General features: G+C 39.3%; 1 protein-coding gene across 1 annotated transcript; it reads right to left on the bottom strand.

Annotated features, from left to right (window-relative positions):
• Positions 1–5,337: 5,337 nt before the first annotated feature.
• Positions 5,338–14,551, bottom strand: vbp1 (von Hippel-Lindau binding protein 1). Its single transcript, XM_080876620.1, has 6 exons — positions 14,417–14,551; positions 11,164–11,288; positions 9,985–10,051; positions 7,813–7,911; positions 7,527–7,665; positions 5,338–6,168 (listed from the first exon to the last, which is right to left on the bottom strand). The coding sequence occupies exons 1-6, from the start codon at positions 14,495–14,497 to the stop codon at positions 6,092–6,094; spliced, it is 588 nt and encodes a 195-aa protein (XP_080732746.1). The 5' UTR covers positions 14,498–14,551; the 3' UTR covers positions 5,338–6,091.
• Positions 14,552–16,606: the final 2,055 nt, after the last annotated feature.

Genomic DNA, 16,606 nt, shown 5'->3' with positions numbered 1-16,606 from the left:
TTTCAATGAGTTCACTGCACTCAAATGGCCTCCATAGTCTCCAGATTTCAGCCCAACAGAGCTCCTTTGGGATGTGGTGGAACGGGAGATTCTCATTATGGATTTGCAGACGACAAATCTGCAGCAACTGTGTGATGCTGTCATGTTAATATGAACCAAAATCTCTGAGTACTGTTTCCAGCACCTTGTTGAATCTATGCCACGAAGAATTAAAACTAGGAAGGTGTACCCAATAAAGTGGCTGGTGAGTGTATATGAGTGTAATTAAAGCCATTTTAAACACGGAGAAGGAACATATAGACGGTTATAGGGTTCTTAGCAATTAAATGTACCTTAAAATACTCATCTAAAGAACCTGGATTGTTTGGTGTACATGTAGATATCTATATATCATTTTGAAAAATTTCCATTTTTTTCCCCTCTCTGTCTCTTCTGTGTAACTAGGATGCTGCTGTAGATGTAGGAAACTTATGGTTTGATTAAATGTTTTACTCTGGTTGTCTGTAACCAGATATACATTCCTGCTATGATCACAGCACTGATTATTCTTTTTCTTTTGTTTTTTAAATGAATGAGCATTACAGTCCTCTGTCGGCCAGTGAGGATAAGTATATGTCTTCATTTTCTCACATTGTATGCCTTCTTTTTAAGTGTTTCCAAAGAGTTTTGTGTCTGTCATTTTATTTTTACATGAATGTATCGTTAGGGGGGATTTTACACTGAGTTGTCCTATTAGAGTAATAATTTCAAGTCAAAGCAAAACACTCCTCTGAAAGCTTTGAAAAGTGATGTACATGTTTTGAGAGTTTATGAGAAACTATTCTAATTATAATAACCCATTTCCACAGCTATACACACTGCATTATTCCTCATTGAAGTGAGTGAAAAGCTGTCGCCAGACGGAAAAGATCGATCTTCAGAAAAGTCCTTACAGGAATAATAAAAAACGCCTGAGCGCTCTCTCCCTGATGTCCTCCTGTTTTTGAAATGTTTCATCTCACAACCGCTTTAAGAAGTGTTTCCTTCCTCTGCCTTGCTGAATCATTAGGGACTGGAATTGAGAACCGGCTCTTGTAGAAAACTGGTTCCCAGTAGTCCAAGTCTGCCTTTCTATCGTTCCCACATATTGGTTCTTGCACTCTTGCCATGATCAGCTGATTCCAGTTCGCAGATCTTTTCTCTTCTACTAAGAGAAAGATCTTAGAGATGTGTGTCCTCATTAGGGATTTGTGTTGGTATGTGGGGTCTACTTTTATGTTATTACATCATCATTAAGACCTTTACTCTTTACAGAGTAAAGGCCCTTTCACATCGGACACGCATGCACTGCGCCAAAATTAGCGTGGCACTGGCCGCTATGCTTTGCTTGTATGTATTTTTTTGTGGAGGCTCTGCGTGTACTAGATACGCCCGCTACTTGTCATTTCAAAACATGTATCGCTCTGCCTTTGTATCCTCTACGAGAGTTTGTGTTGTATTATGCTCAAAGTTCCCAAGAGGATTTCATTGAGTCGACAGTTTAGAAGGTTTTCGTGGGTTTTAGTCTCCTGTGTGTGCTGCTCCTCCTCATGGGTGCCGAAAGCTTCGTCAGCAGATGCTTTCTAGCTTTTAGACCGGCATGACTGGAGAGACAGAGTACAGGTTTTCATCTACTTCCACATGAAGAAGAGCATAAAGTCTGCAGGTTACAGCTCCAGCACAGTTTGTCTTATACTCTCACGATGATCTTCATGAAGATGAAACATGTCAATTAAATCAATTATATATAATACAAATGTTGCTGGGCTTTACTGAATAATGTCTGATAGCCTGGGAGCCAAAAAGAGCCCAAGCTTTGTGAAAATTTCCAAAGAAAGAAAGAAAAAAGAGAGAGAGCATACATTTTGGACTTTTAGCTGTATTTTCCTCAGTTTTGCAGTTCTTATTGAAGAAAAAACACTATTCTGTTATATAACAAAAAACATCCAGTTTTCTCACTATATACTATTGAATTTTATTACGGTTTTCTGTAGATTCACAGCACAAGTTATTTTGCAAAATAAAATAAATCTTATATTTTGTAATTATAGGACAAAGTCTGGATAAGAGCTGCCTGCACTTTTTCTACAATTAAGCCAAAAGAGTGGCTCTGACTTTTACTACAGCAGCGTTATAACTGTGGAACAACTGTGATGCACTTTTGAAGCTGTGCACATTTTTCTTAACAAGCTTCATGCTGTTCACAATCAGTTTTTAAATAGGTGGTTTATTATATTTAATGTACAGCTGAACTTCTTCCCAGTAAACTTATTAGACATAGTTTTAGCTGTCTGGACCGCTTAAGATTAAATTTGGCCTGACTTTGATACGCCTGGTGACAAAACACACCCTCTTCTTACCAACTCGGACCATCCTGTTTCCAGTCTTTATGGGGGAACCCTTTAAGATCATCTTCACTGTCCAGTTTAATCAATATGTCTTCAAAAATACAACCAAACCCTCCTGGGTGGACAAATTTTTCTCACTTCCTATGCTGGACAAAACCTTTTACAATAAAATTCATTTTTTTCATTCTTAACTTGCAGAAAGCGTGAAATCTACTGTAATTTCTTTTTCATGCTCCACATTTGTGGTCTTTTAACATGTGAGACTTTCTAAATGTTGAAGGTTATTGTAGGCTTACAGCTGAAAAGAGCATCGACGCTCTTTACCTCTAAAACTGTTTCTTTTCAATAGAAGGACAAAAAAGTGTAATAATGACCAAAAAGGCACGTTCAATTTTAGTTATTACTCCCAAAGAGAAGTCATTTTCCGGTAAAACATACACTAGTGTGTGAAATAAGCAGTAACACAGGCTTTATGTTAGTAGCCTCTTCTTTCCTAGAAGTCCACAAGGCTCTTGTGGTCTGGAAGTGTTTTTTAATGTTTCAGTGCTAGTTTGACCTGCAGCCTGTGAGTGAAGTAATTTACTTTCCTTTTCCGGCTCCGACACACACTCCACAGAAAGTCACATGAACTTGCTGATCTCGAAAGATACACTCTGTCAACTGGTCCTTTCCCCCCTTACAGAAAAACCTCCTTGGCCTTGAAAGGCTCTGAATCTTGACTCGGCAGGAAACAAAAAGAAACATTCAAGGGTGCCGACAAAGTCACCTCAGGACCTGTGAAGTGATCAAGGGAAAGTATTTTGTGAGATGTCTTTCATATGATGGAAAGTAGGTTCATGCTGACAGCAAAGCAATCTCCTTTAGGTCTCTTATCCAAGAGGAAACACTGCACCGTTTTCTGCCAGGATCCTTGGCTTTGGTTTCACTGAGGCTGCTTTCACACTGAATATAAAGCACTGATGTCACCACGGCTGTAGCCTTACAGGGGCTGAAAGCTTTTTATCTCCACTGTCATTTTGTTGCAACCTTGTTGTTTTCAACCTTGTATTGCAAGGACAGAACATGTGTTGTACACAGACAATATATAGATGCATAAAAGAGGTGAAAAGTGAAGCCAGTGCAGGAGGGCAATAGCAAAGAAAAGCAACAAGAAATTCATTGCTACGCATGATACACAAATCTGAATTTTTTAACAGGGTTTATTTTACAGGGTTTGAACAGTTACACCTAAAAGTCAGATCTTTCTACAATGTTTTCTTTTATTACTACAAGGATGTGGATGGTAACTGATTTCTGTCAGCAACATATAATCGATGGCGATGACGTCGATACAAATCAGTGAAAAACTGGTTTAACCCCTTCAGTGTATCTGTGCACTTATGAAACTACAGTCTTAAAAACAAAACACACCATCTTTTAATTCTAAAAAATAATATATCAGGACATTAAAAAACATTGAGGTCTTAAGATTAACACGGCATATCATCGTTTATGTCACAAAACCTAATCAGTGTGATATACTACATAAACCCTTTGATACAGTAGTAAAACCACCTTTGGTAGCAGTAACTTGAAGTATGACTTTGTCTGTGTCTCACATCATTGTGGGACTTTTAACCCACTCTTCTTTGCACTGCTGCTTCAGTCCATTGAGGTTTGCAGGCATTCATCTGTTTGCTGCTGTGCTCGGGATCATTGCCGTGTTGCATCACTCAGTTAGACGGATGGCCTCACATTTGACTCTCGAACACTTTGTACACAAAAGTTCACGGTTGACTCACATGTAGCTGTGCTTTAGAGCCAGACATCTCCACCTGGGGCTCATCTGTCCACTAGCAGGTGTGCTGCTTCTTTTCAGAGAGAAGACCCTTCCAAACAAGCCATTCTCTGTCAGTCTTTTTCTAATTGTGCTGTCATGAAATTTAGAGACTGAAATGTAGGGCTGGTGTTTTCTGCAGTTTCTCTGAGCATTGCACGGTCTAACTTTGAGGTGAAACTGCACGGATGTCCACTCCTGAATGATTGTGGCAACTCTTTAATGTTTTGCATTTGTGAATAACCTTTCTCACTGCAGAATGATGAACTTCAAACAGTTTGGAATTGGCCTTAAAAGCTTTACCAGACTGATGGGCAGCAACATTTGCTTTTTTTAAAGATTATTGACGCGTTTCATTGTCAGGAATAATGCTCCAGACCAGCAACCTGCTGAGACATCTGCATTTATAAAGTGTATTTAATTTAGCAGCACCTACCTCTCAACGCCTATAGAGGGAGCGAAGAGTTCTTAGTTGTTAAATACTTTAATAGACTATTTGTGATTACACCATGTAACGTGTCATCTGTTTTCATTCATCTGAGGTAAATAATTTTGGAACTTGGAAAGCCTTACCTGCCTTGTCTTGTGGATGAGGCTGAAAGACTATGCACTGGTATACAGCAGTGTAAGCTACTGGTTTATCTACAGACAGATTCGTCCACCATCTACTGCTCTCAGTCCTGTACTTCGAGAAGTGTAAACAATTTATGTGAGAGCTTATTTATTCCAACAGTGACGTGAAATATTTTTGTTGTAAGCAGACTGCATGTTATCAGCTCTGTTTCCTTTCCATTAAATCTTGTGCTTCAGCGCAGATGCTACATTATTTTGGGGGAGGGGCTACTTATGCTGGTATATCAATGCAGGAAGTTTACACACACTAAAAATCCATAAAACTCAATTTTCAACTAGTTTTTGTTCGAGTTCTTTCTTATAGGTTTATCGCATATTCAACATGAGCCCCATTTAAAAAGATCTCTACTATCTGAGCAGCTATTGTCTACCTGAAGCTTCTTTTAACAGAAGCAGCTCACTATAATAAACGCAGACACTCATTTGTTTCCCTGCATCACTTCCTGCTGGCCTCCGTACATGTTTCACTGCACTTATTTACACACTTTCTTTCTCTGCTGAAAAAATACACACAGCACCAGGTCAAGGTCTCATCTCTTTGCCCAAGTGTTCTCCTTTTACTTCATTCATCGTTTAATGAATACAGTGAGAGACAAATAAATACAGACAGAACAGTGGTAAAAAGGAGGAGGAGGAGATGGGTGAGTGTGGAAGGTCAGAGGACGGAGGAGGAGCAGTGGTGGGTGTGAAGCAGGACTACAGTCCAAACTAACTTTATTGTGTTGTTCGTCTCCTGTGGAGATGATGGTTTTCTTAGAGCTTTATTCTACTCACAGCGTGGTTTTAGAAACTTAAAGTCCTGCATGTAGATGTTGCTGAAGGAGGAACAAAAAAGAATAACTAAAAAACAGGAGAGTCCGGTCAGTAAGGAGGGAAAATGCAAAGAGAAGATGACGTGAGAGAGCCCTCGCTCACAATCTGCCAAAAACAATCAAATAAAATGACAGGAACATACTCAAATCTTTAAAAAGAATACAAAAATTGCCTCGTTGCTTTTGTTAGTTTTTACTTGAAAAAATACTTTAAAAAGTAACAAATCAACAGAAAACAGTACTGGTGGAAGTTGGAGGCTGGCTGCATAGAGGGCACAGAAATCAACTCAAAGCCGCAGCTCGAGGAAAGATTTCCAACACGCCCTCTACGCGCCGAGCTCCGGGGTGAACATACACGTGAGTCTGGGGGACAGGGTTTGTTTTTTTTTTAAGTTTTTTTCTTTTTAGTACTGACTAAGGAGAGATATTCAGCAGAAGGTGGTGTGGACGCCGTCCCGTCGATATTAAGACTTGTCTGCTGATTTGAGGAGGTTTTCTTTGCTCCTTCTCTTCACGTCCCAGTTGTAGACTCGCGCCATATCTGGAGGGAGCAGCGAGTTAAGGAGCAACAGAGGGCTCGTCTGGATTGATGTTTTGATCTGGAGTCGTGAAATAGTTAACCAACATTACAAAACATTGTCACCCTTACCTGCTGTGTCAGGTCGACTGTAAACTGAGGAGATGAGAGGTACATCTTGCCCTCATTCGACTTCATGTAATTATTACCGCTTGGTTGGTTGCTCATTTTGAACAATATTATTTTGTAATATTTATCGCAGGCGTCCTCTATAACGGCGTTTAACTTCCACTCTATGAACTGTGGCTGATTGCCTTTGGCGAAGTCTGCAGAGATGCAGATCTAAACGTCTGTCGGCCGTGCACTTTACAGTGCAACATCAGGAACGTCCAGACGCACAGACTCACTATGATTGTGTCTCAGAGGCTGTGACTCTGGGACTGGCCCAGCACCAAACAGGGTTTTCCATCACTACAAGTAGCAGTAAACAGTCGTGTTGTACACTTCTGTTAGACCTCGAATAACTGGATACATTTTTTGGTCTGACTCACACAGCTGGAGCTTCCAGTCACACTCATGAGCTGATGATCTTCCTTCAAGTGTACTGAAGGTCATAACCAGAGACCCAGCTCTCATTATCCTCTCATTAAAGTTTGATAGAGAAATCAGTGAACCCAGTGAAGTGATGCTGGTGACCAGCAGGGACTTCCAGGGAGCGATTCATATGGGTTTACTCCCTTAAAGGATCATCTTGAAGGTTATTTTCAGTTTTTAATGGGCAAAACTGCAGTTTATCATCTATCATGGTCCACTTCATGCTGTGTTTCTTATCAACCAATATTTATTTTCCTTTTTTAAATCATTGGTTTATCACTCAAACAAGTTACTCAATGAATCGTCTGGTCTAAAAAACACCGGAGAGCAGTGCCTCATGCCTGAGCAGCCTAAGCTGTTTATTAAATTATCTTTGCAGCTCTGGTGTAACAAACAAATAAACCTCTGGGTTGATTTGTTTGTTACACTCCGTCTTAAGTCTGGACATTATTTTTTAAGTGAAAGCTGACAGAGGCAACTTACTTTCACTTTATGGTAAATGCACCTCAAGAATCGATGCTTTTTCTTCTAAACAGTGAATCATTTATACTCATTAAGTCATTTCCAAATAACAACTGAAATCCTGTGTGTAATAAGCTGCACTGAAACAACACCAGCAGTACAGTGTGAGGTCATGCCCTCCACTCACACAAATGGAAAACCAGTAGTTTGGCCACTAGATGTCGCTGTTTTTCACTGAAAAGTGAACCATATTTGCTTCAGAGAGCTTTGTCAGTGCCATCAGTGGTGTAACCTCCGCCTGGGCGGGCTACACTGCGGAAGGATACTGACTTCAGTGGTGGTGAACTGGTCTCGCAGGAAGTCCAGATCCTCCTCGAGCGTCTCCAGGTTGCGAGACGCCGTGGAGAGGTTCTTCTCTAGCAGAGCCTGAGCTTCATCGATGTCGTACTCTAACATGACGTTTGCCTGTGAGGAGAAAACGTCAGGGTGGGAAGAAAACGCTAAGCTTCATCTAATTAACTCTTCTATGAATAAGGTCCACAAGACAGCCCTTTTTGATTCATTACTTTTTGGCTTTATCCTTGAAATAAAATGCTCACTGAGAATACTTACCCCTAACCATAGGCAGACTTTGTCAGTGGGTGGCACTGACGCCTTGCAGTAAACATTGTCAGCCAACAGGAAGTGTGTCTCCATTGGCTCTGTGGTTTCCTGAAGGAAAGCAAACCTGGTTAAAGGTGCTTCACTATCAATTTCTCTGCCACACACTTTAACTTTGGCCAACCTTCAAGCATCACCACCGCTTTGAACTCGACAATCTCACAGTTAAATGAAGAAGTCTCTGTGGTTTAGTCAGACAAACACTAAAAGATTTAGTTATTTCTGTGTTAAGTGGCCTGATTGATAATGTGATAAAATATTAAGTTATTGGCTCATTATTTAACCAAGTGTAATAAAATATGTGCAGATTGGTCCTTTAAAAAAAAAAAACAGTATTATTTTTTTAACAAGATACATTTTTATACACTGAATTACATAATTTTTGAACTGATGAAGTCATGTTTTAAACAGCTAAGATTTTGGCTTTGAAATTTACATAATCAATACCACGTTGGATCATTTGTAAACAGTAGAGCTGATGTGTGATGTAAGGATGTAAAGTGCAGTATGATTGCTTCAATCTTTAGTTTAACAATAATTAAAGTAACTTAGCCGTGTAATATTTCCAGCAGCTGCACAACATTGTCACACAGTAAAGCTAAAAATACTTTCTACATGGGACTTTTTGACTTGGATCAAGCGTTTTCACCAGCTGCTTAAAGCTCTGCTTTTCCACAAAGTTACAACATCAGTCATTTCCAGCCACTGCTTCCTCTGCCTTTTTCATATGGAGAGCAGTTAGCAACACTTGGTTGAGCCATTTGTTTATATATAGTATCTCCTTCTTTGTAACATGTCTGTACTCAATAGTATGATTTTGCATGAAGTGATGAAACATGTTTGTGGTTTCCACCTTCAGCAGCGACAGTTTTCTTGCGTACTCTGCACAGTATTGTGCTTTGTTTGAGGTTTCCACAGTTTCGTTGTACACATACAATAAAGGGCTATTCTATTTTATTCTATTGTTGAAGTAGATCTTTTTAAAATTTATATATGCTGACACTCAGTTCTCGTTTTCACTAGGGGACTTAAAAGCATTGCGTTGCTATAGCAACGATATCCTAGGATAATATTTTTGTATTGCATAAAAATCTACACTGTTGTTATCATGGACGATATGATGCGTCTCTGTAGATGATGGCATTTCTTCTGTCACGGCTTGAATTGTGTGTTGGTATTAAACGTACAGCCCTTAAATGGATACAGTCACATCTGCAACACGGGAGTTTCCTCTGTGTCCACACTTAGTTGTCGGGTACCTCAGGGTTCTGTGCTGGGGCCCACTATCTTCTTTCATTTCCACATCTCTATTCATTGCTTTGCAGATAACCTACAGCTATGTAGGTCATCGCCTATACAAACCAGCAGCTACGCTTCTATTCAGGCACTGGTGAACTGTCTCAGCTATACAATCATGGTTGGAGATAAACTTCATTAATCTGAACAAAAGCGAAACAGAAATTATTTTAATTGGACAGTCCAACCTGTAAGATGGGTATGACAGTGCCATTGGTCTCTTAACCTCTAACCTGTAAGGAACCTTGGTGTGATATTTGACATTTCTATTACCTCTCGTCTAGACTGTTGTAACTCTTATATGTTAGCTCTGATCAAACAAGCTGTACAAAATGCAGCAGCTCACTTTGATCGATCACATTACACCTGTACTAGCCGCCTTAAACCGGCTTCCAGTCGATTTCAGTATCCAGTTGCTTTAAGAGTCTCAGTGGATACAGAACTTTTAGCTGCCCATCGTTTTTAAAAACCCATTTGTTCTCACTTGCTTTTGAGTCTAGTTGAGCAGAGTACTCCGTCTTTAATCATGCAAACGCAGTCTAATTTACTTGTTTTAGATTTTTTCTGTGTATACTTATTGTTGATTTTGCGACTGTTGTATACAGTGTACATTTTATATAAATTGTACAGCACTTTGGTCAACTGAGGTTGTTTAAAATGTGCTACAGAAATAACCTTTGACCTGACAGGCATCCCTATAAATGAATTCAAACCATTATTTGTTTGATTCACTTAACATCAAGTCAAATTACAACAGGCTCAACACATAATTACACTGGTGTCACACAATGGTAACATTTTAAAGTTGTTCACAACAACCGTACGCACCTTCTTCTTCTGCATGTGTCGTAGGATTTCTAGCGTTTGTCTGATTTGAGGGATCTGGTTTTTCAACCTGCGAGCAAAGAGATGTGATTTGGATGTTATTATGAAGCATGCGTGGAGTGTGTCCTTATTCTTCTAAATTCTGCTGATGCTCTCCTTTAAATAGCTCACTACATGTCTTTAATCCGTCGTTAAGTCTGACGTCACTAGCCGTGTCTGGGCCTAAACTCCGCTGCAGGTCCATATATCAAACGATCACTATGGTATTACTGAGAGTTGAAAAACTGTCTAAAGTCTTTCATCTTTAATAAAATGATCAGCGTTCTGCTCTACCAGGTGTAACAATTGAGTTTAACATCCAGGCATCCATGAAAACGGAATTTATGACATTTAACGGAGTTAGAAGTTAGCAGGGAGTTAGCTCGCTAGCTTCTATCTAAATACAATATAGCATGTCCTGACTGCGGGGTTTTGGAAACACATTAAAACGTACAGCTCTGCTATCACTTCCAACATAAATGAAGACAGAAAACTAAACAGCAGTGACGTTTGTAGGGTTACTGAAGTTGGGCTAGCTGGTATATAATGATGTGCTACGTGACCGCTAGCGACACAGCTATGTTAGCATAATATAAACAAGCTAACTTTTTTTCCACTCGATAAAAGTTAACGTGAGTGTTCTCGGTGGTCAGGAACAAATGTAATCGCATGGCAGGATGCTGTAAAAGGACCAAACTTCAGCCAGGAGAACAACTGAGATAATCCATCCACAATACGAGGTTAGTCATTCATATACTGCTGCATGGGCTGGGCTGTAGTTACATCCTAAGGTTTTAAAAACTGAGCTTAAATAAATGATTAGCGGTAATAAAAGCCGAGGGAGGTCAACAGTGATCACTGACTGTTTTAGGAGCTTTTTGAGATCAAATAGAAGAAAACACAAAACATTAAACATGTTAACAACACAAAAGCCATATTAAACGCAGACTACTTTAGGCCCGGAAGTAGGATTCGTCACGTCATTACTTAACGACCGGATATCTGTCCAAATCTTTGATTATCACTCAGAAATTATGTCCACCAGCTGATGATGTCCCATATTAGCACCAAACTCTAATGACCTCTGTCAAACTCTGTATAAGCCAATAACAACAAGGTTAAGTGTTCCTTCACTGGTGTCACCTGAGTTTCTTCTGAGACAGGTTGAGCTCCATGTATTTATATTTCTGGTACTGTTCGTCCAGCCTCCTCAGCACCGCGTCCGCCGTCTCATTGCCGGGTTGCTTCATAAAAGAGTCGACATCCTCCTGAAAATCCAGGCAAGAGAGAAAGAAAGCATTAAGCAAGATTAACTAACAATGAACTAAACTATAACAATAAACCAGAAAGCAAATAGTTGAGCTGGTTTAGGCATCAGATTGGGATGCCTCATTAGCGAGGTGATTTGGGCACCAGCACACGCTGGAGAGATTATGTACTACCTCAATTCCAAAACAGTTGGGATGAGGGCAACAATAGTGGTACTAGAAAGTAGGGCTGGGCCATATTATACCGTTCACGGTAATACCGGTATAATGTTAGGCAACGATAGGAAAATGAAATATCGCGATAGAATGGGAGTAAAACGCGCATGCGCGGTGCCTTTGTTTTCATACGCACATGGCCGATTGTTGAGTGAAACAGATGAACCAGAATTGGTTTGTAAAAATGGTGCAACTTCCGTGATGTGGAACTGGTTTGGTGTTTGTCCGTCAGATACACAACAAAGCACATTTTTTTTGCAGAACATGCAAGCGGCCGTTGTTATTGTCGTATTTGTCGGACTAAGATGCTCTTAAATCTGGGAGTAATCTGGGTCCTAAACTCCGTGTGCTTCAGGTCAAACAACACTGCAGCATCACTTAGAGTTAAAAACTGTCTAAATTCTTTCATCTTTAATAAAACGATCAGCATTGCTGCTTTACCAGGTGTAACTATAAAGTTTAAATTCCAGGCATCCATGAAAACAAAAGTTATTACATTTAACGGAGTTAGAAGTTAGCAGGAAGCTAGCGGAAGTTAGCTCGCTAGTTTCGCTAGTTACCTAAGCATGATCTTGCATGTTCTGACTGAGAGATTTCTGAAAAAAATCAAACGTACAGCTCTGCTATCACTTCCAACATAAATGAAGACAGGAAACTAAACAGCAGTGATGTTTGTAGGGTTACTGAAGTTGGGCTAGCTGGTATATAATGATGTGCTACGTGATCGCTAGCGACACAGCTATATTAGCATAACATAAACAGTGAAGCTGGAGGACGAACACTAACACTTTTCCACTTATAAAAGTTAACGTGAAGGTTCTTCATGGTTAGAGACAAATGCAATCGCATGGCAGGATGTTGTAAACGGACCAAACTTCAGTCAGGAGAACAACTGAGATAATCCATCCACAATACGAGGTTAGTCATTAATATACTGCAGCAACATGGGAATAGAGCAGCTGCCAGAGAATTCAACATTAATGAATCAATGGTACAGAAATGGAGGAAGCAAGAAGAATGAGTTTAATAAAGTTTGATTTATCTGACTGCTTTGTTTCGCTTAATGTGCCTTATAATCCCGTGCACCTTATGGTCCGAAAAATGCATACTGCACACTGCAGTTTAATGTTGCAAAGCACCTCTTTTTAACTTCAGTGGATATTATACATGGTTATGCTCAGGATATGTCAGCCCATTTCTACTGGAAATGCCTTTTGGTTAAACTTTCAGCAAGGAATTTGCATTTGCACTGTTAAATTTTTATAAAGCTTTAATGTACATAAAAACCAGCTTCTTGTTTATGTGAAAATAAATGGAAGGTTGTCTTTTTGCACTAGTAATGTTGTGGAGTTGTATTTTGTCTCGCATCAATTATATCGTCGGTTATATCGTTATCGCAAATTTTCAAATATATATCGTGATAAATATTTTTGGCCATATCGCCCTGCTCTACTAGAAAGAAAGTTTTCCAACTAATTAGGTTTACTGGCAACACGTCAGTCACAAGATTGGGTATAAAAGAAGCATTTTGGAGAGGCAGATTTCCTCAGGGTTAAATACAGGCAGAGGCTCAACAGTCTACAAATTGCAGAATCATTTCAGAATAAATTTTTCGAACGGCATCTTCGTGCCACGTTTTCAGTCAGTTAATGTTAAGAAACTTATGACGTCAACTCTTCTGTAACAAAAAACATTGTACGTTAAGGAATAGCTGGTGATTTGGACGTCAATGAGGACAAATAAAAGGCAACTCTACAGAAAGAACAACATTATAACTTTAGAAATTACTTTATTACACTGTCAAGATGTTTAATAATCGGGCCCCATGTATCTTAAAGATCTCATAGTACCATATCTTTCAAATTAAAGGCCTCTTAGACTCTTACTGGTCAGAAACACTTCATTTCTTGACGAGGCTTTTATTGTCAAAGATCTGTTGGGACTTGCAACAGCTCAAACTGTTTCTACCATAAAAATCTGAAACAAACACATTTTAAAATCACATTTATAATATCTGTGAATCTGATGTTCAGCTTTTGATTAGAAATGTACATGTGCTCCTTACAGGTGAGTGAGGGATAGAGGGAGCAGAAACAGAGAGATTACACATCCAGGAAGCAAAGCTGGACGTGGTGGCTGACAGGTGGCGATGGAGACTACATTAATCTGCACTGTGCTCTGACATGCACATGCATGTAGGTATATGTGTGACTCAACCTGTAAGCGACAGACCAACTCTAGTTTTAATTGTATGTATTTGCTCAGCAAAGGCCAAAGGACATACATGAGTGAAGATTAGCAGTGAAATAAGTGATGAATTACTGAAAACGAATCACCTAAGGTGCTTCTAAGTAAATAAAGATCAATATTTTCTAGTTTCGGTGGAGCTTTGAACTGCTGACCTCATGAAACAAACACGTTGAAGACACGGCAGTGGGGCCTGTGATATAATGCCCATCCTAAAGGAGAAAAATAACCTGCAGATCACGTGACGCTTAACTTTCTGCTGTATTTGCAACTGTCAGGAGACAGGACACCTGAGAGCAGTAGCTCATACATGTTCGGACGTATTCACTATACACCTTAAATCTAAATGTGCTTATCTTACTGCCTGATTATGCACGGATGAGGCTAATGTCACCAAAGCAGCCTCCAGTTAGACTGATGTGTGGCTGGATGAACGGACCTAAAGCCTAAAGAGGAAACGAGGCATAGTGACAATAATGCAGTGATGTCCATAGATGGAAACGAGCTGCCGCCCAGCCTGCACACACAGCAGGATTATCTGTTAGCTTAGCTGTTAGCCAGCATGCTGCACCCGCACACCGGAAGCTACAGCTACAATTGTGTCTTCAGCGGAGTAATAACAAGTCAAACCAGCGACACAGCGAGAAATGTCCGGGTTTACCCACCACAAAAACCGCTTCTGGGATACCGAGGTGCTTTCTCTTTGTCGCCCCTACGGCATTGCTGTTGTCTATGATCGCTGCCATCTTGGAGAGAGGATACTCCTTCCTTCCTGACGTACGAGCATGCGTACAACCGTCTTAAGCGGGGAAACAAGACTGTTCTAGTGGTCGCAGGCTGCAACTGGAGTAACACAAAAGGCTCACCGAGTATTTTTGAATCAAGAACCTTTTATTCTCACACATAATAATGATACATTATTGATGATTTATAATAGTGTTAGTAACATGGCTACAGCATTCAAGACACATATAAATTCAACCAACTAAACAAAACATAATTACAGTACTGTGAAAAAAGTGTAGTCATCCCTCATTTCTCTATATATTACTTCCAAGGAAACAGACTTTCTTCTAATTTTTAAAGTGCTCTTGAGCAACAGTTTTCAAGGCTTTCTGAGTTATTCTCTGGAAATTGGCTGCTTTTTCATTTATTTTCAATCCAGCCCTTCAACCAGACCATTTCCAGTGGAATGCTTTTGATTTTTTTATTTGATAAGCCACATAACACTGGTATGAATTATTCAAGCAAAAATGCATCTATATATAGAGTTTTGCACGTTTTAATTAAATGATTCTATCTTCCATTTCTCACACAAAATATAAAAAAGAAGGGATGGCCAAAGACTTTTGCGCAGTAATGCACATCTCAGAACACTCATGAAATAAAACCACGGAAAAGGGAAGAGTAGGTTAACTCAAGCGATCATGCAATGTAAATTCATTATGCAATAAAACCAAGAATTAAAAAGAAATGCTTTTTTCACTAACATAGACAAAAATATTTGAAGCTTCAGTTAATATGCAGGTTTGATGTGAAATGCGTCCTGGTAAAACACACGGATGAAATTTATCAATCACTTCAAAACATCTCAGATAAATTGGTTTGAATTTAACTTTGTGAGAGACAAAGAACAATTCATTATGGGCAAGGAAGGTCAAGGAAGATATATTTCCATATTGTTTTTCATGATGCAAACCACAGGGAAATATAACTTCCTTACCTTGAAAATCACTTCACTTGACCTCAATTCAAAGCAAATGTTAAATTTCATATTTGTCTGTAATATTTCTCTGAAGGCACCAACAGAGCTCGTCTTCTTTGGAAAATCATCAGAGAAATAAGTCATCAAACGAGAGAGATTATGAACCACAACAGAAAGCAAGCAGTCACACAGATATCATGTGAAAAGTAAAGATTAAATGAATCACATCAGTTTTACAGGCCGTAAGCCGCCTTTATCCAGCTATTGAAACAAACAGTGTGAACTATGGAGTACACGCCTCTTGTTTTTTGATATCTTTCTTTTCTGGACGTTTCCACCAGCTCATTTTTAGGTCGTCAGCCGTACTTCCCAACTCATTTTTGATCTGCACAACAGAAAAGAGAATTTACTGATTACACCACAAATTATAGTCTGTTATAGTTACATTTTAAATGAAATTTTACATGAAAGAGACACAGAAAAATGCAAATAAAGCATTTTTTCTGGGAATATTAATCATCTAAGACTGTCTTAAAAACATCTGGAAGGTTTTTTCCTTAAAAAACAGTAAAGACACTTTACTAAGATTTCTTAACATAAGTTACCGAATTCATGACAGACTCCATCACAGCTGGGTCTTTCATGTCCACGGAGGAGTCGACAGCAGCCAGATTCACTTTCACCAAGAGCTTCCTCCAACTTCCTACTTTCTCACTGGGTGTCACACCTTCGGAGAGGGCATCTGGCCTCAAACATGGGGACATCCAATCACACTGTTAACATCTAATCAGCCCATGCTCTCTCACACTTTATCCTCCTCTCTCTAGCTGTCTGACTTTTCCACATCCATAATTTAAAACAAACTTTAAACTTCAAAATCACTTCGTTACATTTTCTTTTCTGTGTTAATCCTAACGTAGAAAATTCCATCACATTCGAACCTTAATTTACTTTACTTTCCGACAGAGCTGGTAATATTATGGAGTCCTCTTTAATTTTAGTTAATATCTGTAAACATTCCCATCATCATTTCCATCATCATCATGAACACCAAAACACGGCCACTTCGAGTTCTAACAGCGATGATCATAAATGTGGATGCCTCAGACTCAAAACTAGCAACCAGTCATTTTAAAATAACAATAAAGTG

The sequence above is a fragment of the Rhamphochromis sp. 'chilingali' genome (genome assembly GCF_963969265.1).
Source record: "Rhamphochromis sp. 'chilingali' genome assembly, chromosome: 1".
Classification (NCBI taxonomy): Eukaryota; Metazoa; Chordata; class Actinopteri; order Cichliformes; family Cichlidae; genus Rhamphochromis; species Rhamphochromis sp. 'chilingali'.
The sequence above is the reverse complement of the archived record's forward strand: the minus strand, read 5'-3'. Positions and strand labels throughout refer to the sequence as shown.

Bases quoted from the DNA above. Each gene is read 5' to 3' on its own strand.
- vbp1 (XM_080876620.1), bottom strand. From the start codon at position 14,497: ATGGCAGCGATCATAGACAACAGCAATGCCGTAGGGGCGACAAAGAGA. The intron at 11,289-14,416 runs GTGGGTAAACCC...CTGGATTTTCAG, and splicing joins TCCCAGAAGCGGTTTTTGTG to GAGGATGTCGACTCTTTTAT. The intron at 7,912-9,984 runs GTGCGTACGGTT...GCTTTCCTTCAG, and splicing joins GACACATGCAGAAGAAGAAG to GAAACCACAGAGCCAATGGA.